We start from the raw sequence: 22,563 nt of genomic DNA, 5'->3' as shown, positions 1-22,563 counted from the left end.
GAAATGTCCATGGGATAATTTTTAGCATGACCCAGAGAACAGCACTGGATCTGTGCTGTGAGATTTATTGAGTGAAGTGTCTCAGGGCTTGGTTCCAGGTGAAGTACTCAGTGGGGTACACCAGAGATCGATGCTGGAGACATATACTGAGCGGCATGGTATAGGGATTGGAGCTGGGGATTTACTAAGTGGACAGCAGGGAAGATCATCACAAAGATACTCCTCAACCACCTCCATCCAGTGGCCGAAGAACTCCCAGAGGCACAGTGGCGCAGTGGTTAGCACCGCAGCCTCACAGCTCCAACGACCTGGGTTCAATTCAGGGTTCTGCCTGTGTGGAGTTTGCAAGTTCTCCCTGTGTCTGCGTGGGTTTTCTCCGGGTGCTCCGGTTTCCTTCCACAGCCAAAAGACTTGCAGGTTGGTAGGTAAATTGGCCATTATAAAAGGGACAGGTGGGGATGTGGTAGGAATGTAGGATTAGTATAAAAAATGGGTGATTGATGGTCGGCACAGACTCGGTGGGCCGAAGAGCCTGTTTCAGTGCTGTATCTCTAAATTAAAATAAAAATATGGATCTCACCCACCGAGTTTCTTTTGGGCCTCCTTATCTCGAGAGACAATGGATACGCGCCTGGAGGTGGTCAGTGGTTTGTGAAGCAGCGCCTGGAGTGGCTATAAAGGCCAATTCTGGAGTGACAGGCTCTTCCACAGGTGCTGCAGACAAATTTGTTTGTCGGGGCTGTTGCACAGTTGGCTCTCCCCTTGCGCCTCTGTCTTTTTTCCTGCCAACTACTAAGTCTCTTCGACTCGCCACAATTTAGCCCTGTCTTTATGGCTGCCCGCCAGCTCTGGCGAATGCTGGCAACTGACTCCCACGACTTGTGATCAATGTCACAGGATTTCATGTCGCGTTTGCAGACGTCTTTAAAGCGGAGACATGGACGGCCGGTGGGTCTGATACCAGTGGCGAGCTCGCTGTACAATGTGTCTTTGGGGATCCTGCCATCTTCCATGCGGCTCACATGGCCAAGCCATCTCAAGCGCCGCTGACTCAGTAGTGTGTATAAGCTGGGGGTGTTGGCCGCTTCAAGGACTTCTGTGTTGGAGATATAGTCCTGCCACCTGATGCCAAGGATTCTCCGAAGGCAGCGAAGATGGAATGAATTGAGACGTCGCTCTTGGCTGGCATACGTTGTCCAGGCCTCGCTGCCATAGAGCAAGGTACTGAGGACACAGGCCTGATACACTCGGACTTTTGTGTTCCGTGTCAGTGCGCCATTTTCCCACACTCTCTTGGCCAGTCTGGACATAGCAGTGGAAGCCTTACCCATGCGCTTGTTGATTTCTGCATCTAGAGACAGGTTACTGGTGATAGTTGAGCCTAGGTAGGTGAACTCTTGAACCACTTCCAGAGCGTGGTCGCCAATATTGATGGATGGAGCATTTCTGACGTCCTGCCCCATGATGTTCGTTTTCTTGAGGCTGATGGTTAGGCCAAATTCATTGCAGGCAGCCGCAAACCTGTCGATGAGACTCTGCAGGCACTCTTCAGTGTGAGATGTTAAAGCAGCATCGCCAGCAAAGAGGAGTTCTCTGATGAGGACTTTCCGTACTTTGGACTTCGCTCTTAGACGGGCAAGGTTGAACAACCTGCCCCCTGATCTTGTGTGGAGGAAAATTCCTTCTTCAGAGGATTTGAACGCATGTGAAAGCAGCAGGGAGAAGAAAATCCCAAAAAGTGCGGGTGCGAGAACACAGCCCTGTTTCACACCACTCAGGATAGGAAAGGGCTCTGATGAGGAGCCACCATGTTGAATTGTGCCTTTCATATTGTCATGGAATGAGGTGATGATACTTAGTAGCTTTGTTGGACATCCGATCTTTTCTAGTAGTCTGAAGAGACCACGTATGCTGACGAGGTCAAAGGCTTTGGTGAGATCAATGAAAGCAATGTAGAGGGGCATCTGTTGTTCACGGCATTTCTCCTGTATCTGACGAAGGGAGAACAGCATGTCAATAGTCGATCTCTCTGCACGAAAGCCACACTGTGCCTCAGGGTAGACGCGCTCGGCCAGCTTCTGGAGCCTGTTCAGAGCGACTCGAGCAAAGACTTTCCCCACTATGCTGAGCAGGGAGATTCCACGGTAGTTGTTGCAGTCACCGCGGTCACCTTTGTTTTTATAGAGGGTGATGATATTGGCATCGCGCATGTCCTGGGGTACTGCTCCCTCGTCCCAGCACAGGCAAAGCAGTTTTTGTAGTGCTGAGAGTATAGCAGGCTTGGCACTCTTGATTATCTCAGGGGTAATGCTGTCCTTCCCAGGGGCTTTTCCGCTGGCTAGAGAATCAATGGCATCACTGAGTTCCGATTTGGTTGGCTGTACGTCCAGCTCATCCATGACTGGTAGAGGCTGGGCTGCATTGAGGGCAGTCTCAGTGACAGCATTCTCCCTGGAGTACAGTTCTAGGTAGTGCTCAACCCAGCGGTCCATCTGTTTGCGTTGGTCAGTGATTATGTCCCCCGATTTAGATTTGAGGGGGGCGATCTTCTTGATGGTTGGCCCAAGAGCTCTCTTAATGCCATCATACATTCCTCTGATGTTTCCGGTGTCTGAGGCCAGCTGAATATGACTGCATAGGTGTTGCCAGTAGTCGTTTGCGCAACGCCTAGCTGTTCTTTGTGCAGTACTTCTGGCTGCTTTAAGTGCTGCGGATGTTAAATCGCTGGGGGCTTTCTTGTAGTTCAACAGTGCAATGCGCTTAGCGGCTATGACAGGTTCCAGCTCTTCATTATGAGATTAAAACCAGTCTGCATTTCTCTTCGCACTTTTGCCGTAGGTGGTCAAAGCTGACTCATAGATGGCGTCTCTGATGTGGGCCCACTTGGTCTCAGCATCCCCTGTGGGAGTGTTTTGAAGGGCTGTTACAAGTGAATTTAGAAATTTTTGTAACAGCTGTGGGTGAGAAATTCTGCTCGTGTTGATGCGCGGGTGGCCCTTCTGCTTGGAATGATGCAACTTCTTTGGTCTGAGTCTAACCTTGCTGCACACCAGGGAGTGGTCGGTGTCGCAGTCCGCACTGTGGAAGCTGCGTGTGATTTGAACACTGTTTAAGGCGGCTCGCCTTGTGACAATGAGGTCTAGCTGGTGCCACCGAGTGGCACTACCAATATGATGCAAGCTGTAATGCTTACCAACTGGATCAGCACAGACTCTATCTCAGTGAAGGATGGGCCTTACTTTATATATCCAAAAAAACTAAGGTCCTCTTCCAACCCACTCCCGCAGCACAACATCATCCTCTGTTGATCAGGATCCATAACGAGACCCTGGAAAACTTGAGCTATTTTCTGTATCTTGGGAAGCTCCTCTCAATGGGGGCAGGCATGGATGACAAAATCCACCACTGACTTCAATGTGCCAGCTCTGCCTTCTGTCGACTGACGAAGAGAACATTCAAGGACCAGCACCTCAAACCCCAGACTAAGGTCATGGTGTACCGGGCAGCAGTGATCCCTGTGCACCTATATGCTTCAGAGACTTGGACCTCAAGGCACTGGAGAAATACCATCAACGCAGTCTTCGCGAAATCTTTCACATTCATTGGGAGTATAGGTGATCTAATGTCAGCATCCTCTCCCAAGCCAATATTCCCAGCATCGAGGTGCTAATCACCCAGAACCAGCTTCACTGGGTGGGCCACGTCACTCACATGCCTGACGCCAGCCTCTGGAAGCAACTGCTCTGCTCTGAAAAAGACTCCCATGAGGACAGAGGCAATTCTTTATGGCTGTTCTCAAGGCATCCCTGAAGAAATCCAAAGTACCCACTGACTCATAGGAGTCCCTGTCCCTCGACCTCTCAAAGTGGGGAAGTACATTCGAAAAGGTACCGAGCACCTTGTCAGATTTTGATGGGAGCACACAGAGGCCAAGTCATGGCAGCAGAAGGAGCACACAGCCCCCTCCAACTCTTCAAACACCAGCTGCTCCACATGTGGTAGCATCTGCAGTTCACGCATCAGACTCATTAATCAAGTTAGAATTCACTGAACTGGAGTGGAAGCAAGTCATCCTCGGTATTGAGGGACTGCCAAAGAAGACTAAGTGCAGTACCCCAGCAATTATTATTCATTATTCTATTATTCAGAGATACTGCACTGAAACAGGCCCTTCGGCCCACCGAGTCTGTGCCGACCAACAACGACCCATTTATACTAACCCTACAGTAATCCCATATTCCCTATCACCTACCTACATTAGGGGCAATTTATAATGGCCAATTTACCTATCAACCTGCAAGTCTTTGGCTGTGGGAGGAAACCGGAGCACCCAGCGAAAATCCACGCAGACACAGGGAGAACTTGCAAACTCCGCACAGGCAGTACCCAGAATCGAACCCGGGTTCCTGGAGCTGTGAGGCTGCGGTGCTAACCACTGCGCCACTGTGCCGCCCATATATTGCTGTTGAGAAATGCATTGCGAGGGGAGTTCCAGTGTTTGGTGGTTGGAGATGTACTGAGTGGAGTATCCTAGATATAGATAGGTTGAGTGAGTGGGCAAAAACCTGGCAGATGGAGTATAATGTGGGAAAAGGTGAAGTTGTTTGCTTTGGCAGGAAGAATAAAAAAGCAGAGTATTACTTAAATGGAGAACGACTACAGAATTCTGAGGTGTCCTAGTACATGAGTCACAAAGGTTAGTATGCAAGTACAGCAAATCATAAAGAAGGCTAATGGAATGCTATCCTTTATTACGAGAGGAATTGAAAATAAAAGTAAGGATGTTATGCTTCAGTTATGCAGGGCATTGGTGAGACCACATCTCGAATATTGTGTGCAGTTTTGGTCTCCTTATTTAAGGATGGCTGTAAATGTATTGGAGGTAGTTCAGAGGTGGTTTACTAAATTGATATTGACAGGCAGAGAGATCTGGGCGTACAGGTCCACAGGTCACTGAAAGTGGCAACGCAGGTGGATAAGGTAGTCAAGAAGGCATACGGCATGCTTGCCTTCATCGGTCGGGGCATAGAGTATAAAAATTGGCAAGTCATGCTGCAGCTGTACAGAACCTTAGTTAGGCCACACTTAGAATATTGCGTGCAATTCTGGTCGCCACAATACCAGAAGGATGTGGAGGCTTTGGAGAGGGTACAGAAGAGGTTTAGCGGGATGTTGCCTGGTCTGGAGGGCATTAGCTATGAGGAGAGGTTGGATAAACTTGGATTGTTTTCACTGGAACGACGGAGGTGGAGGGGCGACATGATAGAGGTTTACAAAGTTATGAGTGGCATGGACAGAGTGGACAGTCAGAAGTTTTTTCCCAGGGTGGAAGAGTCAGTTACAAGGGGACATAGGTTTAAGGTGCGAGGGGCAAAGTTTAGAGGGGATGTGCGAGGCAGGTTTTTTACACAGAGGGTGGTGAGTGCCTGGAACTTGCTGCCAGGGGAGGTGGTGGAAGCAGGTACAATAGCGACGTTTAAGAGGCATCTTGACAAATGCAAGAATAGGAAGGGAATAGAGGGATAGGGACCCCGGAAGTGCAGAAGGTTGTAGTTTAGACAGGCATCAAGATCGGTGCAGGCTTGGAGGGCCGAATAGCCTGTTCCTGTGCTGTACTGTTCTTTGTTCTTTGTTCTTTGATACTTGGAATAGCGGGCTGTCTTATGAGGATAGGTTGGACAGACTGGGCTTATTTTCACTGGAGTTTGGAAGAGTGAGGGGAGACGATTGAAGTATATAAATCCTGAGCAGTCTTGACGAGGCGGATGTGGAAAGGATGCTCCTCTTGTGGGTGAGTCCTGAAATATGGGGGCACTGTTTTAAAATTAGGGGTCACCCGTTTAGATGAGGAGAAAGTTTTTCTCATAAAAGGTTGTGTGACTTTAAACTCTCTGCTTCAGAAGGTGGTGGAGGCGGGGTCATTGAATAATTTTAAGGCAGGAGTAGATAGATTCTTGTTAGGCAAGGGAATCAAAGATTATCGGGGCTGATGGGAGTGCGGAATTCGGGAAACAAACAGATCAGCCATGATCTTATTGAATGGTGGAGCAGGCTCGAGGGGCCAAATGGCCTACTTCTGCTCCTAATTTGTCTGTTCGTATATCAGTGTTATGGAGTTGTATTGAGTGGAATGTCCCAGGCGTTACTGCTGGGTGGTGAACTGAGTGATCAGTCCTGGGAGATGTATTGAGTGGAATGTCCCAGGCGTTACTGCTGGGTGGTGAACTGAGTGATCAGTCCTGGGAGATGTATTGAGTGGAATGTCCCAGGCGTTACTGCTGGGTGGTGAACTGAGTGATCAGTCCTGGGAGATGTATTGAGTGGAATGTCCCAGGCGTTACTGCTGGGTGGTGAACTGAGTGATCAGTCCTGGGAGATGTATTGAGTGGAATGTCCCAGGCGTTACTGCTGGGTGGTGACCGAGGGATCAGTCCTGGGAGATGTATTGAGTGGAATGCCCAGGCGTTACTGCTGGGTGGTGAACGAGGGATCAGTCCTGGGAGATGTATTGAGTGGAGTGGCTAAGAAGTCAGAGTTCAGAACATATACTGAATGGAGTCTCCCAGTGAGCTGTATTGAGTGGAGTTTCTTTTTATTCGTTCATGGCATGTGGGTATCGCTGTCTAGGCCAGCATTTATTACCCATTACTAATTGCCTTTGAGAAGGTAGTGGTGAGCTGCTTTCCTGAACCACTGCAGTCCTCAGGGTGTAGGTACGCCCACAGTGCTGCTAGGAAGGGAGTTCCAGGATTTTGACCCAGCCACAGTGTAGAAATGGTGATATAGTTCCAAGTCAGGATGGTTATAGAGTCATAGAGAGATACAGCACTGAAACAGGCCCTGTGCTGACCATCAACCACCCATTTATACTAATCCTACATGGATCCCATTTTCCCTCTCACATCCTCACCTTCCCTCAATTCTCCTACCATCTACCTACACTAGGGGCAATTTACAATGGCCAATTTACCTATTAACCTGCAAGTCTTTGGCTGTGGGAGGAAACTGGAATACCTGGCGGAAACCCACGCAGTCACAGGAGAACTTGCAAACTCCACACAGGCAGTACCCAGAACCGAACCCGGGTCGGTGGAGCTGTGAGGCTGCAGTGCTAACCACTGCGCCACTGTGCTGCCCTGGTGTGTAGTGTGTGGTTTGGAGGGGAACTTGTAGGTGGTGGTGTTCCCATGCATCTGCTACCCTTGTCCTTCTAGATGGTAGAGGTCACAGATTTGGAAGGTGCTGTCTAAGGAGCCTTGGTGTGTAGCTACAGTGCATCTTGTAGATGGTAAACACTGCTGCCACTGTGCATCGGTGATGAATGGAGTGATGGGATGCCAATCCCCATTGGGGATGGTGTGCCAATCATGCGAGCTGCTTTGTCCTGGATGGTGTCAAGCTTCTTGAGTGTTGTTGGAGCTGCACCCATCCAGGCAAGTTGAGTGTATTCCATCACACTCTTGACTTGTGTCTTGTAGATGGTGGACAGGCTTTGGAGAGTCAGGAGGTGAGCCGCAGAATTCCCAGCCGCTGACCTGCTCTTGTAGCCACAATATTTATGTAGCTACTCCATTTCAGTTTCTGGTCAACTGTAACTCCCAGGATGTTGATAGTGGGGGAGTCATCAATGATAATGTCATTGAACATTAAGTGGAGACAGTTAGATTCTCTCTTGGTGGAGATGGTCATTGCCTGGCACTTGTGTGGCGTGAATGTTATTTGCCACTTATCAGCCCAAGCCTGGATATTGTCCAGGTCTTGCTGCATTTCTACACGGACTGATTCAGTAACTGAGGAGTCACGAATGGTGCTGAATATTGTGTAATCACCAGCGAACATCCCCACTTCTGACCTTATGATAGAGGGACGGTCATTGATGATGCAGCTGAAGATAGTTGGGCCTAGGACACCACCCGAGGTTATTTTGTAGCGATGTCCTGGAGCTGAGGTGATTGGCCTCTAACATCCACATCCACCTTCCTTTGCGTTGGGTATGACTCCAACCAGCAGTGAGTTTTCCCCTGATTCCCATTGACTTCAATTTTGCTGGGGCTCCTTGATGCCATACTCGGTCAAATGCTGCCTTTATTTCAGGGCAGTCACTCTCACCTCACCTCTGGAATTCAACTTTTTTGTCCGTGTTTAGATCAAGGATATAATGCAGTTTGGAGCTGAGTGGCCCTGGCAAAGCACAGATTGATCATCGGTGAGCAGGTTGTTGCTGAGTATGTATCGCTTGATAGCATTGTCAATGACACCTTCCATCACTTTGCTGATGATCGAGAGTAGACTGATGGGGCCGTAATTGACCGGGTTGAATTTATCCTGCTTTTTGGGGACAGGACATAACTGGGCAATTTTCCACATTGTCGGGTAGATTCCAGTGATGTAGCTGTACTGGAACAGTTTGGCTAAGGGCATCGCTAGTTCTGGAGCACAAGTCTTCAGCACTACAGCTGGGATGTTGTCAGAGCCCATAGCCTTTGCTATATCCAGTGCCTTCAACAGTTTGTTGATATCACATGAACTGAATTGAATTGTCTGAAGACTGACATCTGTGATGCTGGGGACCTCAGAAGGAGGCCAAGATGGATCATCCATTCAGCATTCCAGCTGAAGATATTTGCAAATGCTCCAGTCTTGTCTTTTGTACTGATGTGCTGGGCTTCCCCATCATTGAGGACGGGGATGTTTGTGAAATTTCCTCTTCCTATCATGTGTTTACGAACATACGAACATTCGAATTAGGAGCAGGAGTAGGCCACTCGGCCCTTCAATAAGTTCATGGCTGAACTGATTACTCCACATTTCCACCTACCCCCAATAACCTTCCACACCCTTGCTTATCAAGAATCTATCTACCTCTGCCTTAAAAATATTCAAAGACTCTGCTTCTACCACCTTTTGAGGAAGAGAATTCCAAAGAATCACGACCCTATGAGGGAAAACATTTCTCCTCATCTCTCTCTTAAATGGGCGACCCCTTATTTTTAAACAGTGACCCCTAGTTCTAGATTCTCCAACAAGGGGAAACATCCTTTCCACATCCACCCTGCCAAGACCCTCAATTAAGTCACCTCTTACTCTTCTAAATTCCAGCGGATACAAGGCTAGACTGTCCAATCTTTAATAGTTCACCACCATTCACAACTGGATGTGGTAGGACTGCAGAGCTTTGATCTGATTTGTTGGTTGTGGAATCGATTAGCTCTGTCTATCACATGCTGTTTCCACTGACTAGCATGTTTGTAGTCCTCTGCCATAGCTTCACCAGCTTGACACCTAATGTTTTAGGAATGCCTGGTGCTGTTCTAACATGGTGTTCTACACTCTTCATTAAACCAGGGTTGGTCCACAGGAACATTTTAATGAAGTGGTGAATGGGATATCCAAGGAAACTGTGCTGGAGAAATTTTCCAAGAACGATACTGGGAGGTGCATTGAATGGAGTGTCCAAGGAATAAAAAGAACGGACTGTCCAAGGGATCAGTGCTAGGGGAATATACTGAGTTGAGATTCTCAGGAATTAATGTTAGGAGATGTACTGAGTGTAGCTGCCCAGGAATCCGTGCTGGGAAACAAATTTTAGAAACAATATTGAAGGCAATATAGTGAAAAGATATTTTGAGAAATTCCTCCCTAATTCCTGAAGGTGTTATTCTAGGAAAGTGCCATGACCAAGAGGTACATTTATAAACATCCCACCCTAACTTTTGTATGCAATGATCTCAAACCCAGCCAGGAACACAGGTAAACAAAGGTAAAATACTGCAAATGCTGGAAAACTGAAATAAAAACAGAAAATGCAGGAAATTCTCAGCAGGCCTGGCAGCATCTGTGGGGAGAGAAATGGAATTAATGTTTCAGGTTGATGACCTTTCAGCAGAACTGAGGAAAGTTAGAAATGTAATAGATTTTAAGTAAGTGAAAGGGAGCGGGTGGGCAAAAGAGCAAAAGAGAAGGTCTGTGATAGGGTGGAAAACAGGAGCGATTAAATGACAAAAGAGTTAGTCATGCAGGGCCAGAGGGAGTGGTAATGGGACAAGTAAAGAAACAAAAGATGTGTCTGGAGGAGGTGTGAAGGACAGAACGAAGAACAGCTGCCAAAAAGCTCCCTTTTGAATGCTTGCAGTGAATCTTTGACATTTGTCAAAGGCCTTTGCACATTTTGATGGTCTGTGATCAGCGACTAAGGCGTACTCGGAAAGCTACCTTGATAAGCCATTGTGCCCAGTGAGGTAGCTCATTTGTACTTGGTGCTGTGCCCAATGGTCTGGCTGAGGGGAACAAGGGTAGGTGAACCCGAATCAAACAATTAAATTGCAAGTAGAGCAATCCTTGGTTCTTGGCATAACCTATTATTGTCATGCTCTGGCCCACATCTCTTTCTGAGATGTTGAGGAATGTAAGCTATATATAAACTAATTGTTATTGTCTGAGTTACCATTTCCAAAAATACTTCAGCAGCTTACAGCACCCAGAGAACACTGATAACAATAACCAATCCACATAAGGTTGACATAGCCTTTGAATGAGTCACTATATATAATCACCTAACGACTGGAGAGCTGCTCCAAAGGGACTAACTGCACTGCTGCACATAGTGACTAAGGCACGTCTCAGCAAACGTCCTCTTGTAATGGAACATTACAAGGCTGCCATGTTGCTGGGGGGAGTTGGAGACGCTCTGGGCTACAAGAACTCCATGTGGGAGAATTGTCCTTCAGGTGTGGCAATTCTAGCTGAATTGAAAGCTCTGGGTGGATTGGAAAGGCTTACATTAACGCAGGACAACTGGCCGGTCAGTGATGATACAGTCATGCACATAGTAACAGCAGAGGCACTCGTATCGGGTAAGAATTTAGTAAGAAATGTTTTATATTTCATTGAACTAACACCAGTGCACTGAGGGAGTGCTGCACTGTTGGGAGTGCTGCACTGTCAGAAGTGCTGTCTTTCAGATGAGACGTTAAACTGAGATGCCGTTTGCCCTCTCAGACGAATGCAAAAGATCCCACAGGACTGTTGGAAGAAGAGCAGGGGAATTCGACCCAGTGTTCTCGCCAATATTTATCCCTCACCCAACATCACTAAACCAGATGATCTGGTCAATATTACATTGCTGTTTGTGGGAGTTTGCTGGGCACAAATTGGCTTATGCCGCATTTTCTGCATTACAGCGGTGACTACACGTCAAAAGTACCTCATTAACTGCAAAGAGAATTTGGGGTCCTGACTTTGTGAAAGGGGTTATATAAATACAATTTCTTTTCCTGCCAACCTGTCAACCAATACCCGCCTATTGCCAGAATGCCAGCTGTGCCAAACTGCTCAGGCAGCAGCCAAGTACATGCAGGACACCAACCATGAGCATCTAAGAGCCTTCATCTGAATGACAGCAGCCTTCCTCTGTGCATATCAACACCACTGGGGGAGCAACTCATAGGAGTGGTACAGCAGGGTAAAAAGTCACTGAAAGATCCTTTGGACTAACACCTGGGTTACCTAGAATTCTATTTCATGGCACTGTGTCAGCCATGTGAAATGTAAAATGTCATTATTAATTAGTGTGTAGAATGTTTCTGAGTCTGCACCTGGTGGGTGTCATAGACATTAATGATCATCTATGGTTGGAGGTACCTTCATGCAGGGTAGGACTGGGAGAGATGTTGTTACAGCTTGTTAGTGCTTAGGGCACAGGAGTATTTCAGCTAAAGTCCTGGTCAATTAAGTGCTGCCAAAGAGCTCTGGCTTCAGAATGGTAACCCCTGCTTCTTTGCCATCCTCACTGACATTGGGATCTTACTCACCAGATTGTAAAAGGTGTTTATCTAGTGGTGGCTCCTCAGCAGATGGTAGACAGCTTACATTCTGGAGTGGTTCACTTTGTTCTCTCCATTGCAGAGGAATGGTGTGCAGAATGCAGCAGGTGACCCACTCTCTCTGGGCGGTATTGGAGATGACCCCCAGACCTATGCAGGAAGAGGAGGCACTGCTGGTGCTCTCCAATCATCTGCTCAGCAACAGCTCTTGTATACACCTGCCTCTTGTTGCATCAAAGTTCAGCAGGGGAGCATGGGTTTCATATATGTAAACATGAGAATTGGGTGAAGGGGAGAGCACTGGTGCCTACACAGTGGCGCAGTGGTTAGCACTGCAGCCTCACATCTCCAGGGACCCAGGTTCAATTCTGGTGGAGTTTGCAAGTTCTCCCTTTGTCTGCGTGGGTTTTTGGCGGGTGCTCCGGTTTCCTCCCACAGCCAAAGACTTGCAGGTGATAGGTAAATTGGCCGTTGTAAATTGCCCCTAGTGTAGGGAATATGGGATTACTGTCAGGTTAGTATAAATGGGTGGTTGTTGGTCGGCACAGACTCGGTGGGCCGAAGGGCCTGTTTCAGTGCTGTATCTCTAAATAAATAATAAAAATAAATAAATAAACAGTAATGCTCCCCTGTCATGCAGTCAAGATAGCTCATACATGATTGCATCAAATGAGTAGAATGTACCTTTATTGAGCACTGGAACTAGCTGTTTGTACCCAGCACAATAACTGACTAGGGGGCATGTTTAGCACTGAGTGGCTGCTGTCATGATAGGGAAAAATAATGACTTTGGGATACTAACATCCTCAAATCCTGATTCAGAGAGACCTGAAGCAAGTGAATTTCACTGTTAGGGAAGATATCTGTTTAACATGAGGCAAGCGTCAAAAGTAGATAAAGCAGGAGTCAAGAGGTAAATTATTATTAATATTTTCATCTAATTACTTACAAATATTGCAAGAAGAGAGAGAAGCAAAAAGTCTCACTAATCAGATTATTCACACTTGCATAGAACCTGGAGAATACTCTCACTGTATTCACACAGTACCTGTAGAATACTCTCACTGTATTCACACAGTACCTGTAGAATACTCTCACTGTATTCACACAGTACCTGTAGAATACTCTCACTGTATTCACACAGTACCTGCAGAATACTCTCACTGAATTCACATAGTAACTGTAGAATACTCTCACTGTATTCCCACAGTATCTGGAGAATACTCTCACTGTATTCACACAGTACCTGTAGAATACTCTCACTGTATTCACACAGTACCTGTAGAATACTCTCACTGAATTCACATAGTAACTGTAGAATACTCTCACAGTATTCCCACAGTATCTGGAGAATACTGTCATTGTATTCACACAGTACCTGTAGAATACTCTCACTGTATTCACACAGTACCTGTAGAATACTCTCACTGAATTCACATAGTAACTGTAGAATACTCTCACTGTATTCCCACAGTATCTGGAGAATACTCTCACTGTATTCCCACAGTACCTGTAGAATACTCTCACTGTATTCACACAGTACCTGTAGAATACTCTCACTGTATTCACATAGTAACTGTAGAATACTCTCACAGTATTCCCACAGTATCTGTAGAATACTCTCACTGTATTCACACAGTACCTGTAGAATACTCTCACTGTATTCCCACAGTACCTGTAGAATACTCTCACAGTATTCCCACAGTATCTGTAGAATACTCTCACTGTATTCCCACAGTACCTGTAGAATAATCTCACTGTCTTCACACAGTACCTGTAGAATACTCTCACTGTATTCCCACAGTAACTGAAGAATCCTTCTCTGACCTCCTTATCTCGAGAGACAATGGATACGCGCCTGGAGGTGGTCAGTGGTTTGTGAAGCAGCGCCTGGAGTGGCTATAAAGGCCAATTCTAGAGTGACAGGCCCTTCCACAGGTGCTGCAGAGAAATTTGTTTGTCGGGGCTGTTACACAGTTAGCTCTCCCCTTGCGCCTCTGTCTTTTTTCCTGCCAACTACTAAGTCTCTTCGACTCGCCACATTTTAGCCCCGTCTTTATGGTTGCCCGCCAGCTCTGGCGAACGCTGGCAACTGACTCCCACGACTTGTGATCAATGTCACAGGATTTCATGTCGCATTTGCAGACGTCTTTAAAGCGGAGACATGGACGGCCGGTGGGTCTGATACCAATGGCGAGCTCGCTGTACAATGTGTCTTTGGGGATCCTGCCATCTTCCATGCGGCTCACATGGCCAAGCCATCTCAAGCGCCGCTGACTCAGTAGTGTGTACAAGCTGGGGATGTTGGCCGCCTTGAGGACTTCTGTGTTGGAGATATGGTCCTGCCACCTGATGCCAAGTATTCTCCGGAGGCAGATAGGTGAACTCTTGAACCACTTCCAGAGCGTGGTCGCCAATATTGATGGATGGAGCATTTCTGACGTCCTGCCCCATGATGTTCGTTTTCTTGAGGCTGATGGTTAGGCCAAATTCATTGCAGGCAGCCGCAAACCTGTCGATGAGACTCTGCAGGCACTCTTCAGTGTGAGATGTTAAAGCAGCATCGTCAGCAAAGAGCAGTCCCCTGATGAGGACTTTCCGTACTTTGGACTTCGCTCTTAGACGGGCAAGGTTGAACAACCTGCCCCCTGATCTTGTGTGGAGGAAAATTCCTTCTTCAGAGGACTTGATTACATGTGAATGCAGCAGGGAGAAGAAAATCCCAAAAAGTGTGGGTGCGAGAACACAGCCCTGTTTCACGCCACTCAGGATAGGAAAGGGCTCTGATGAGGAGCCACCATGTTGAATTGTGCCTTTCATATTGTCATGGAATGAGGTGATGATACTTAGTAGCTTTGGTGGGCATCCAATCTTTTCTAGTAGTCTGAAGAGACCACGTCTGCTGACGAGGTCAAAGGCTTTGGTGAGATCAATGAAAGCAATGTAGAGGGGCATCTGTTGTTCACGGCATTTCTCCTGTACCTGCGGAAGGGAGAACAGCATGTCAACAGTCGATCTCTTGGGCCAACCATCAAGAAGATCGCCCCCGTCAAATCTAAATCAGGGGATATAATCACTGACCAACACAAACAAATGGACCGCTGGATTGAGGACTACCTACAACTGCACTCCAGGGAGAATGCTGTCACTGAGACTGCCCTCAATGCAGCCCAGCCTCCACCAGTCATGGATGAGCTGGACATACAGCCAACCAAATCGGAACTCAGTGATGCCATTGATTCTCTAGCCAGCGGAAAATCCCCTGGGAAGGACAGCATTACCCCTGAAATAATCAAGAGTGCCAAGCCTGCTATACTCTCAGCACTACATGAACTGCTATGCCTGTGCTGGGACGAGGGAGCAGTACCCCAGGACATGCGCAATGCCAATATCATCACCCTCTATAAAAACAAAGGTGACCGCGGTGACTGCAACAACTACCGTGGAATCTCCCTGCTCAGCATAGTGGGGAAAGTCATTGCTCGAGTCGCTCTGAACAGGCTCCAGAAGCTGGCCGAGCTCATCTACCCTGAGGCACAGTGTGGCTTTCATGCAGAGAGATCGACCTGAAGAATACTCTCACTGTATTCCCACAGTACATCTGGAGTACTCTCACTATATTCACACAGTACCTGTCGAATACTCTCACTTTATTCACAAAGTACCTGTAGAATACTCTCACTGTATTCACACAGTACCTGCAGAATACTCTCACTGTATTCACACAGTACCTGTAGAATACTCTCACTGTATTCACACAGTACCTGTAGAATACTCCCACTGGATTTACACAGTACCTGTAGAATACTCTCACTGTATTCACACAGTACCTGCAGAATACTCTCACTGTATTCACACAGTACCTGTAGAATACTCCCACTGGATTTACACAGTACCTGAAGAATACTCTCAATGCATTTACACAGTACCTGTAGAATACTCTGAATGCATTTACACAGTTCCTGTAGAATACTCTCACTGTATTCACACAGTACCTGTAGAATACTCTCACTTTATTCACAAAGTACCTGTAGAATACTCTCACTGTATTCACACAGTACCTGCAGAATACTCTCACTGTATTCACACAGTACCTGTAGAATACTCCCACTGGATTTACACAGTACCTGAAGAATACTCTCACTGTATTCACACAGTACATGAACAATACTCTCAATGCATTTACACAGTACCTGTAGAATACTCTCACTGTATTCACACAGTACCTGCAGAATACTCTCACTGTATTCACACAGTACCTGTAGAATACTCCCACTGGATTTACACAGTACCTGTAGAATACTCTCACTGTATTCACACAGTACCTGTAGAATACTCTCACTGAATTCACATAGTAACTGTAGAATACTCTCACTGTATTCCCACAGTATCTGGAGAATACTCTCACTGTATTCCCACAGTACCTGTAGAATACTCTCACTGTATTCACACAGTACCTGTAGAATACTCTCACTGTATTCACATAGTAACTGTAGAATACTCTCACAGTATTCCCACAGTATCTGTAGAATACTCTCACTGTATTCACACAGTACCTGTAGAATACTCTCACTGTATTCCCACAGTACCTGTAGAATACTCTCACAGTATTCCCACAGTATCTGTAGAATACTCTCACTGTATTCCCACAGTACCTGTAGAATAATCTCACTGTCTTCACACAGTACCTGTAGAATACTCTCACTGTATTCCCACAGTAACTGAAGAATCCTTCTCTGACCTCCTTATCTCGAGAGACAATGGATACGCGCCTGGAGGTGGTCAGTGGTTTGTGAAGCAGCGCCTGGAGTGGCTATAAAGGCCAATTCTAGAGTGACAGGCCCTTCCACAGGTGCTGCAGAGAAATTTGTTTGTCGGGGCTGTTACACAGTTAGCTCTCCCCTTGCGCCTCTGTCTTTTTTCCTGCCAACTACTAAGTCTCTTCGACTCGCCACATTTTAGCCCCGTCTTTATGGTTGCCCGCCAGCTCTGGCGAACGCTGGCAACTGACTCCCACGACTTGTGATCAATGTCACAGGATTTCATGTCGCATTTGCAGACGTCTTTAAAGCGGAGACATGGACGGCCGGTGGGTCTGATACCAATGGCGAGCTCGCTGTACAATGTGTCTTTGGGGATCCTGCCATCTTCCATGCGGCTCACATGGCCAAGCCATCTCAAGCGCCGCTGACTCAGTAGTGTGTACAAGCTGGGGATGTTGGCCGCCTTGAGGACTTCTGTGTTGGAGATATGGTCCTGCCACCTGATGCCAAGTATTCTCCGGAGGCAGATAGGTGAACTCTTGAACCACTTCCAGAGCGTGGTCGCCAATATTGATGGATGGAGCATTTCTGACGTCCTGCCCCATGATGTTCGTTTTCTTGAGGCTGATGGTTAGGCCAAATTCATTGCAGGCAGCCGCAAACCTGTCGATGAGACTCTGCAGGCACTCTTCAGTGTGAGATGTTAAAGCAGCATCGTCAGCAAAGAGCAGTCCCCTGATGAGGACTTTCCGTACTTTGGACTTCGCTCTTAGACGGGCAAGGTTGAACAACCTGCCCCCTGATCTTGTGTGGAGGAAAATTCCTTCTTCAGAGGACTTGATTACATGTGAATGCAGCAGGGAGAAGAAAATCCCAAAAAGTGTGGGTGCGAGAACACAGCCCTGTTTCACGCCACTCAGGATAGGAAAGGGCTCTGATGAGGAGCCACCATGTTGAATTGTGCCTTTCATATTGTCATGGAATGAGGTGATGATACTTAGTAGCTTTGGTGGGCATCCAATCTTTTCTAGTAGTCTGAAGAGACCACGTCTGCTGACGAGGTCAAAGGCTTTGGTGAGATCAATGAAAGCAATGTAGAGGGGCATCTGTTGTTCACGGCATTTCTCCTGTATCTGCGGAAGGGAGAACAGCATGTCAACAGTCGATCTCTTGGGCCAACCATCAAGAAGATCGTCCCCATCAAATCTAAATCAGGGGATATAATCACTGACCAACACAAACAAATGGACCGCTGGGTTGAGCACTACCTACAACTGCACTCCAGGGAGAATGCTGTCACTGAGACTGCCCTCAATGCAGCCCAGCCTCCACCAGTCATGGATGAGCTGGACATACAGCCAACCAAATCGGAACTCAGTGATGCCATTGATTCTCTAGCCAGCGGAAAATCCCCTGGGAAGGACAGCATTACCCCTGAAATAATCAAGAGTGCCAAGCCTGCTATACTCTCAGCACTACATGAACTGCTATGCCTGTGCTGGGACGAGGGAGCAGTACCCCAGGACATGCGCAATGCCAATATCATCACCCTCTATAAAAACAAAGGTGACCGCGGTGACTGCAACAACTACCGTGGAATCTCCCTGCTCAGCATAGTGGGGAAAGTCATTGCTCGAGTCGCTCTGAACAGGCTCCAGAAGCTGGCCGAGCTCATCTACCCTGAGGCACAGTGTGGCTTTCATGCAGAGAGATCGACCTGAAGAATACTCTCACTGTATTCCCACAGTACATCTGGAGTACTCTCACTATATTCACACAGTACCTGTCGAATACTCTCACTTTATTCACAAAGTACCTGTAGAATACTCTCACTGTATTCACACAGTACCTGCAGAATACTCTCACTGTATTCACACAGTACCTGTAGAATACTCTCACTGTATTCACACAGTACCTGTAGAATACTCCCACTGGATTTACACAGTACCTGTAGAATACTCTCACTGTATTCACACAGTACCTGCAGAATACTCTCACTGTATTCACACAGTACCTGTAGAATACTCCCACTGGATTTACACAGTACCTGAAGAATACTCTCAATGCATTTACACAGTACCTGTAGAATACTCTGAATGCATTTACACAGTTCCTGTAGAATACTCTCACTGTATTCACACAGTACCTGTAGAATACTCTCACTTTATTCACAAAGTACCTGTAGAATACTCTCACTGTATTCACACAGTACCTGCAGAATACTCTCACTGTATTCACACAGTACCTGTAGAATACTCCCACTGGATTTACACAGTACCTGAAGAATACTCTCACTGTATTCACACAGTACATGAACAATACTCTCAATGCATTTACACAGTACCTGTAGAATACTCTCACTGTATTCACACAGTACCTGCAGAATACTCTCACTGTATTCACACAGTACCTGTAGAATACTCCCACTGGAGTTACACAGTACCTGTAGAATACTCTCACTGTATTCACACAGTACCTGCAGAATACTCTCACTGTATTCACACAGTACCTGTAGAATACTCTCACTGTATTCACACAGTACATGAACAATACTCTCAATGCATTTACACAGTACCTGTAGAATACTCCCACTGGATTTACACAGTACCTGAACAATACTCTCAATGCATTTACACAGTACCTGGAGAATACTCTCACTGTATTCACACAGTACCTGAACAATACTCTCAATGCATTCACACAGTACCTGTAGAATACTCCCACTGGATTTACACAGTACCTGAACAATACTCTCAATGCATTTACACAGTACCTGTAGAATACTCTCACTGTATTCACACAGTACCTGTAGAAAACTCTTACTGTATTTCCACAGTACCTGTAGAATACTCACGCTTTATTCAGGCAGTGCCTGTAGAATACTCTCACTGTATTCACACAGTACCTGTAGAATTCTTCTACTTCTTCTTTGGCCTCCCTGTCTCGGGAGACAATGGGTAAGCACCTGGAGGTGGTCAGTGGTTTGTGAAGCATCGCCTGGAGTGGCTATAAAGGCCAATTCTAGAGTGACAGACTCTTCCACAGGTGCTGCAGAAAAAATTGGTTGTGGGGGCTGTTACACAGTTGGCTCTCCCCTTGCACTTCTGCCTTTTTTCCTGCCAACTGCTCAGTCTCTTCGACTCGCCACAGTTTAGCCCCGCCTTTATGGCTGCCCGCCAGCTCTGGTGATCGCTGGCAACTGACTCCCACGACATGTGATCAATGTCACAGGACTTCATGTCGTGTTTGCAGATGTCTTTAAAGCGGAGACATGGACGGCCGGTAGGTCTGATACCAGTGGCGAGCTCGCTGTACACTGTGTCCTTGGGGATCCTGCCATCTTCCATGCGGCTCACATGGCCAAGCCATCTCAAGCGCCGCTGACTCAGTAGTGTGTATAAGCTGGGGATGTTGGCCGCCTTGAGGACTTCTGTGTTGGATATACGGTCCTGCCACCCGATGCCAAGGATTCTCCGGAGGCAGCGAAGATGGAATGAATTGAGACGTCGCTCTTGGCTGACATACGTTGTCCAGGCCTCGCTGCCGTAGAGCAAGGTACTGAGGACACAGGCTTGATACACTCGGACTTTTGTGTTCCGTGTCAGTGCGCCATTTTCCCACACTCTCTTGGCCAGTCTGGACATAGCAGTGGAAGCCTTTCCCATGCGCTTATTGATTTCTGCATTGAGAGACAGGTTACTGGTGATAGTTGAGCCTATGTAGGTGAACTCTTGAACCACTTCCAGAGCGTGGTCGCCGATATTGATGGATGGGGCATTTCTGACATCTTGTCCCATGATGTTCGTTTTCTTGAGGCTGATGGTTAGTCCAAATTCGTTGCAGGCAGCCGCAAACCTGTCGATGAGACTATGCAGACACTCTTCAATGTGAGATGTTAATACAGCATCGTCAGCAAAGAGGAGTTCCCTGATGAGGACTTTCCGTACTTTGGTCTTCGCTCTTAGGCGGGGAAGGTTGAACAACCTGCCCCCTGATCTTGTGTGGAGGAAAATTCCTTCTTCTGAAGACTTCTTCGGAAGACAGGGCGGCACAGTGGCGCAGTGATTAGCACTGCAGCCTCACAGCTCCAGGGACCCGGTTTCAATTCTGGGTGCTGAGTTTGCGAGTTCTCCCTGTGACTGCGTGGGTTTTCGCCGGGTGCTCCGGTTTCTTCCCATAGCCAAAGACTTGCAGGTGATAGGTAAATTGGCCATTGTAAATTGCCCCTAGTGCAGGTAGGTGGTAGGGAATATGGGATTGCTGTAGGGTTAGTATAAATGGGTGGTTGTTGGTCGGCACAGACTCGGTGGGCCGAAGGGCCTGTTTCAGTGCTGTATCTCTAAATAAAATGAAATAAAAAAAATAAATTAAAACTTGAAAGCGTGTGAGAGCAGCAGGGAGAAGAAAATCCCAAACAGTGTAGGTGCGAGAACACAGCCCTGTTTCACGCCACTCAGGATAGGAAAGGGGTCTGATGAGGCGCCGCTATGCTGAATTGCTCCTTTCATATTGTTATGGAATGAGGTGATGATACTTTGGTGGACATCCAATCTTTTCTAGTAGTCTGAAGAGACCACGTCTGCTGACGAGGTCAAAGGCTTTGGTGAGATCAATGAATGCAACGTCGCGGGGCATCTGTTGTTCACGGCATTTCTCCTGTATCTGGCGAAGGGAGAACAGCATTTCAATCGTCGATCTCTCTGCTCGAAAGCCACACTGTGCCTCAGGGTAGACACGCTCAGCCAGCTTCGGGAGCCTGTTTAAAGCGACTCGAGCGAAGACTTTCCCCATTATGCTGAGCAGGGAGATTCCACGGTAGTTGTTGCAGTCACTGCGGTCACCTTTGTTTTTATAGAGGGTGATGATATTGGCATCGCGCATGTCCTATGGTACTGCTCCCTCATCCCTGTATTCACACAGTACCCGTAGAATACGCTCACTGTATTCACACAGTACCTGTAGAATACTCTCACTGTATTCTCACAGTACCTGTAGAATACTCTCACTGTATTCTCACAGTACCTGTAGAATACTCTCACTGTATTCACACATTACCTGTAGAATACTCTCACTGTATTCTCACAGTACCTGTAGAATACTCTCACTGTATTCACACATTACCTGTTGAATACTCGCACTGTATGTACACAGTACCTGTAGAATACTCTCCCTGTATTTACACAGTACCTGTAGAATACTCACACTGTATTCACACATTACCTGTTGAATACTCGCACTGTATGTACACAGTACCTGTTGAATACTCGCACTGTATATACACAGTACCTGTAGAATACTCTCCCTGTATTTACACAGTACCTGTAGAATACTCCCACTGTATTCACACAGTACCTGTAGAATACTCTCACTGTATTCACACAGTACCTTTAGAATACTCTCACTGTATTCACACAGTACCTGTCGAATTCTCTCACTGTATTCACACAGAACCTGTAGAATAATCTCACAGTATTCACACAATTCTTGAACAATACTTTCACTGTATTCTCACAGTAATTGTAGAATACTCTCACTGTCTTCACACAGTAACAGTAGAATTATCTCACTGTATTCACACTGTACCTGTAGAATACTCTCACGGTATTCACACATTACCTGTTTCATCTGTGACTTTTTAAAAATTAAAATAAAACCACCCGGTTTGTATATTTTAGATATTTTGTATATTACCTGTAGAATACTCTGGCAGTGCAGTGGCACAGTGGTTAGCACCACAGCTCCAGCGACCCGGGTTCGATTCTGGGTACTGCCTGTGCGGAGTTTGCAAGTTCTCCCTGTGACCGTGTGGGTTTCCTCCGGGTGCTCCGGTTTCCTCCCACAGCCAAAGACTTGCAGGTTGATAGGTAAGTTGGCCGTTATAAATTGCCCCTAGTATAGGTAGGTGGTAGGGGAATTGTGGGGATGTGGTAGGAATATGGAATTAATGTAGGATTAGTATAAATGGATGCTTGATGGTC

The 22,563-nt window shown here is 46.9% G+C and overlaps 1 protein-coding gene across 2 annotated transcripts in view; it reads left to right on the top strand.

Moving 5' to 3' along the window:
- The window catches only part of adprhl1 (ADP-ribosylhydrolase like 1), a 108,283-nt gene that overhangs the window by 41,599 nt on the left and 44,121 nt on the right, over positions 1 to 22,563 (top strand). The window contains exon 1 of one of the 2 annotated variants that reach the window (XM_068039842.1): positions 10,640 to 10,862. The exons of the other annotated variant lie outside the window; for it this stretch is intronic. Coding sequence (XP_067895943.1) covers positions 10,640 to 10,862 — 223 coding nt within the window. Of the gene's footprint in view, positions 1 to 10,639; positions 10,863 to 22,563 lie in introns of those variants that run through there. 2 annotated transcript variants of the gene reach the window in all.

This window comes from Heterodontus francisci, chromosome 10 (assembly GCF_036365525.1).
Source record: "Heterodontus francisci isolate sHetFra1 chromosome 10, sHetFra1.hap1, whole genome shotgun sequence".
Classification (NCBI taxonomy): Eukaryota; Metazoa; Chordata; class Chondrichthyes; order Heterodontiformes; family Heterodontidae; genus Heterodontus; species Heterodontus francisci.
Note: the sequence above shows the minus strand (reverse complement) of the source record. Positions and strands in the feature narration are given on the sequence as shown.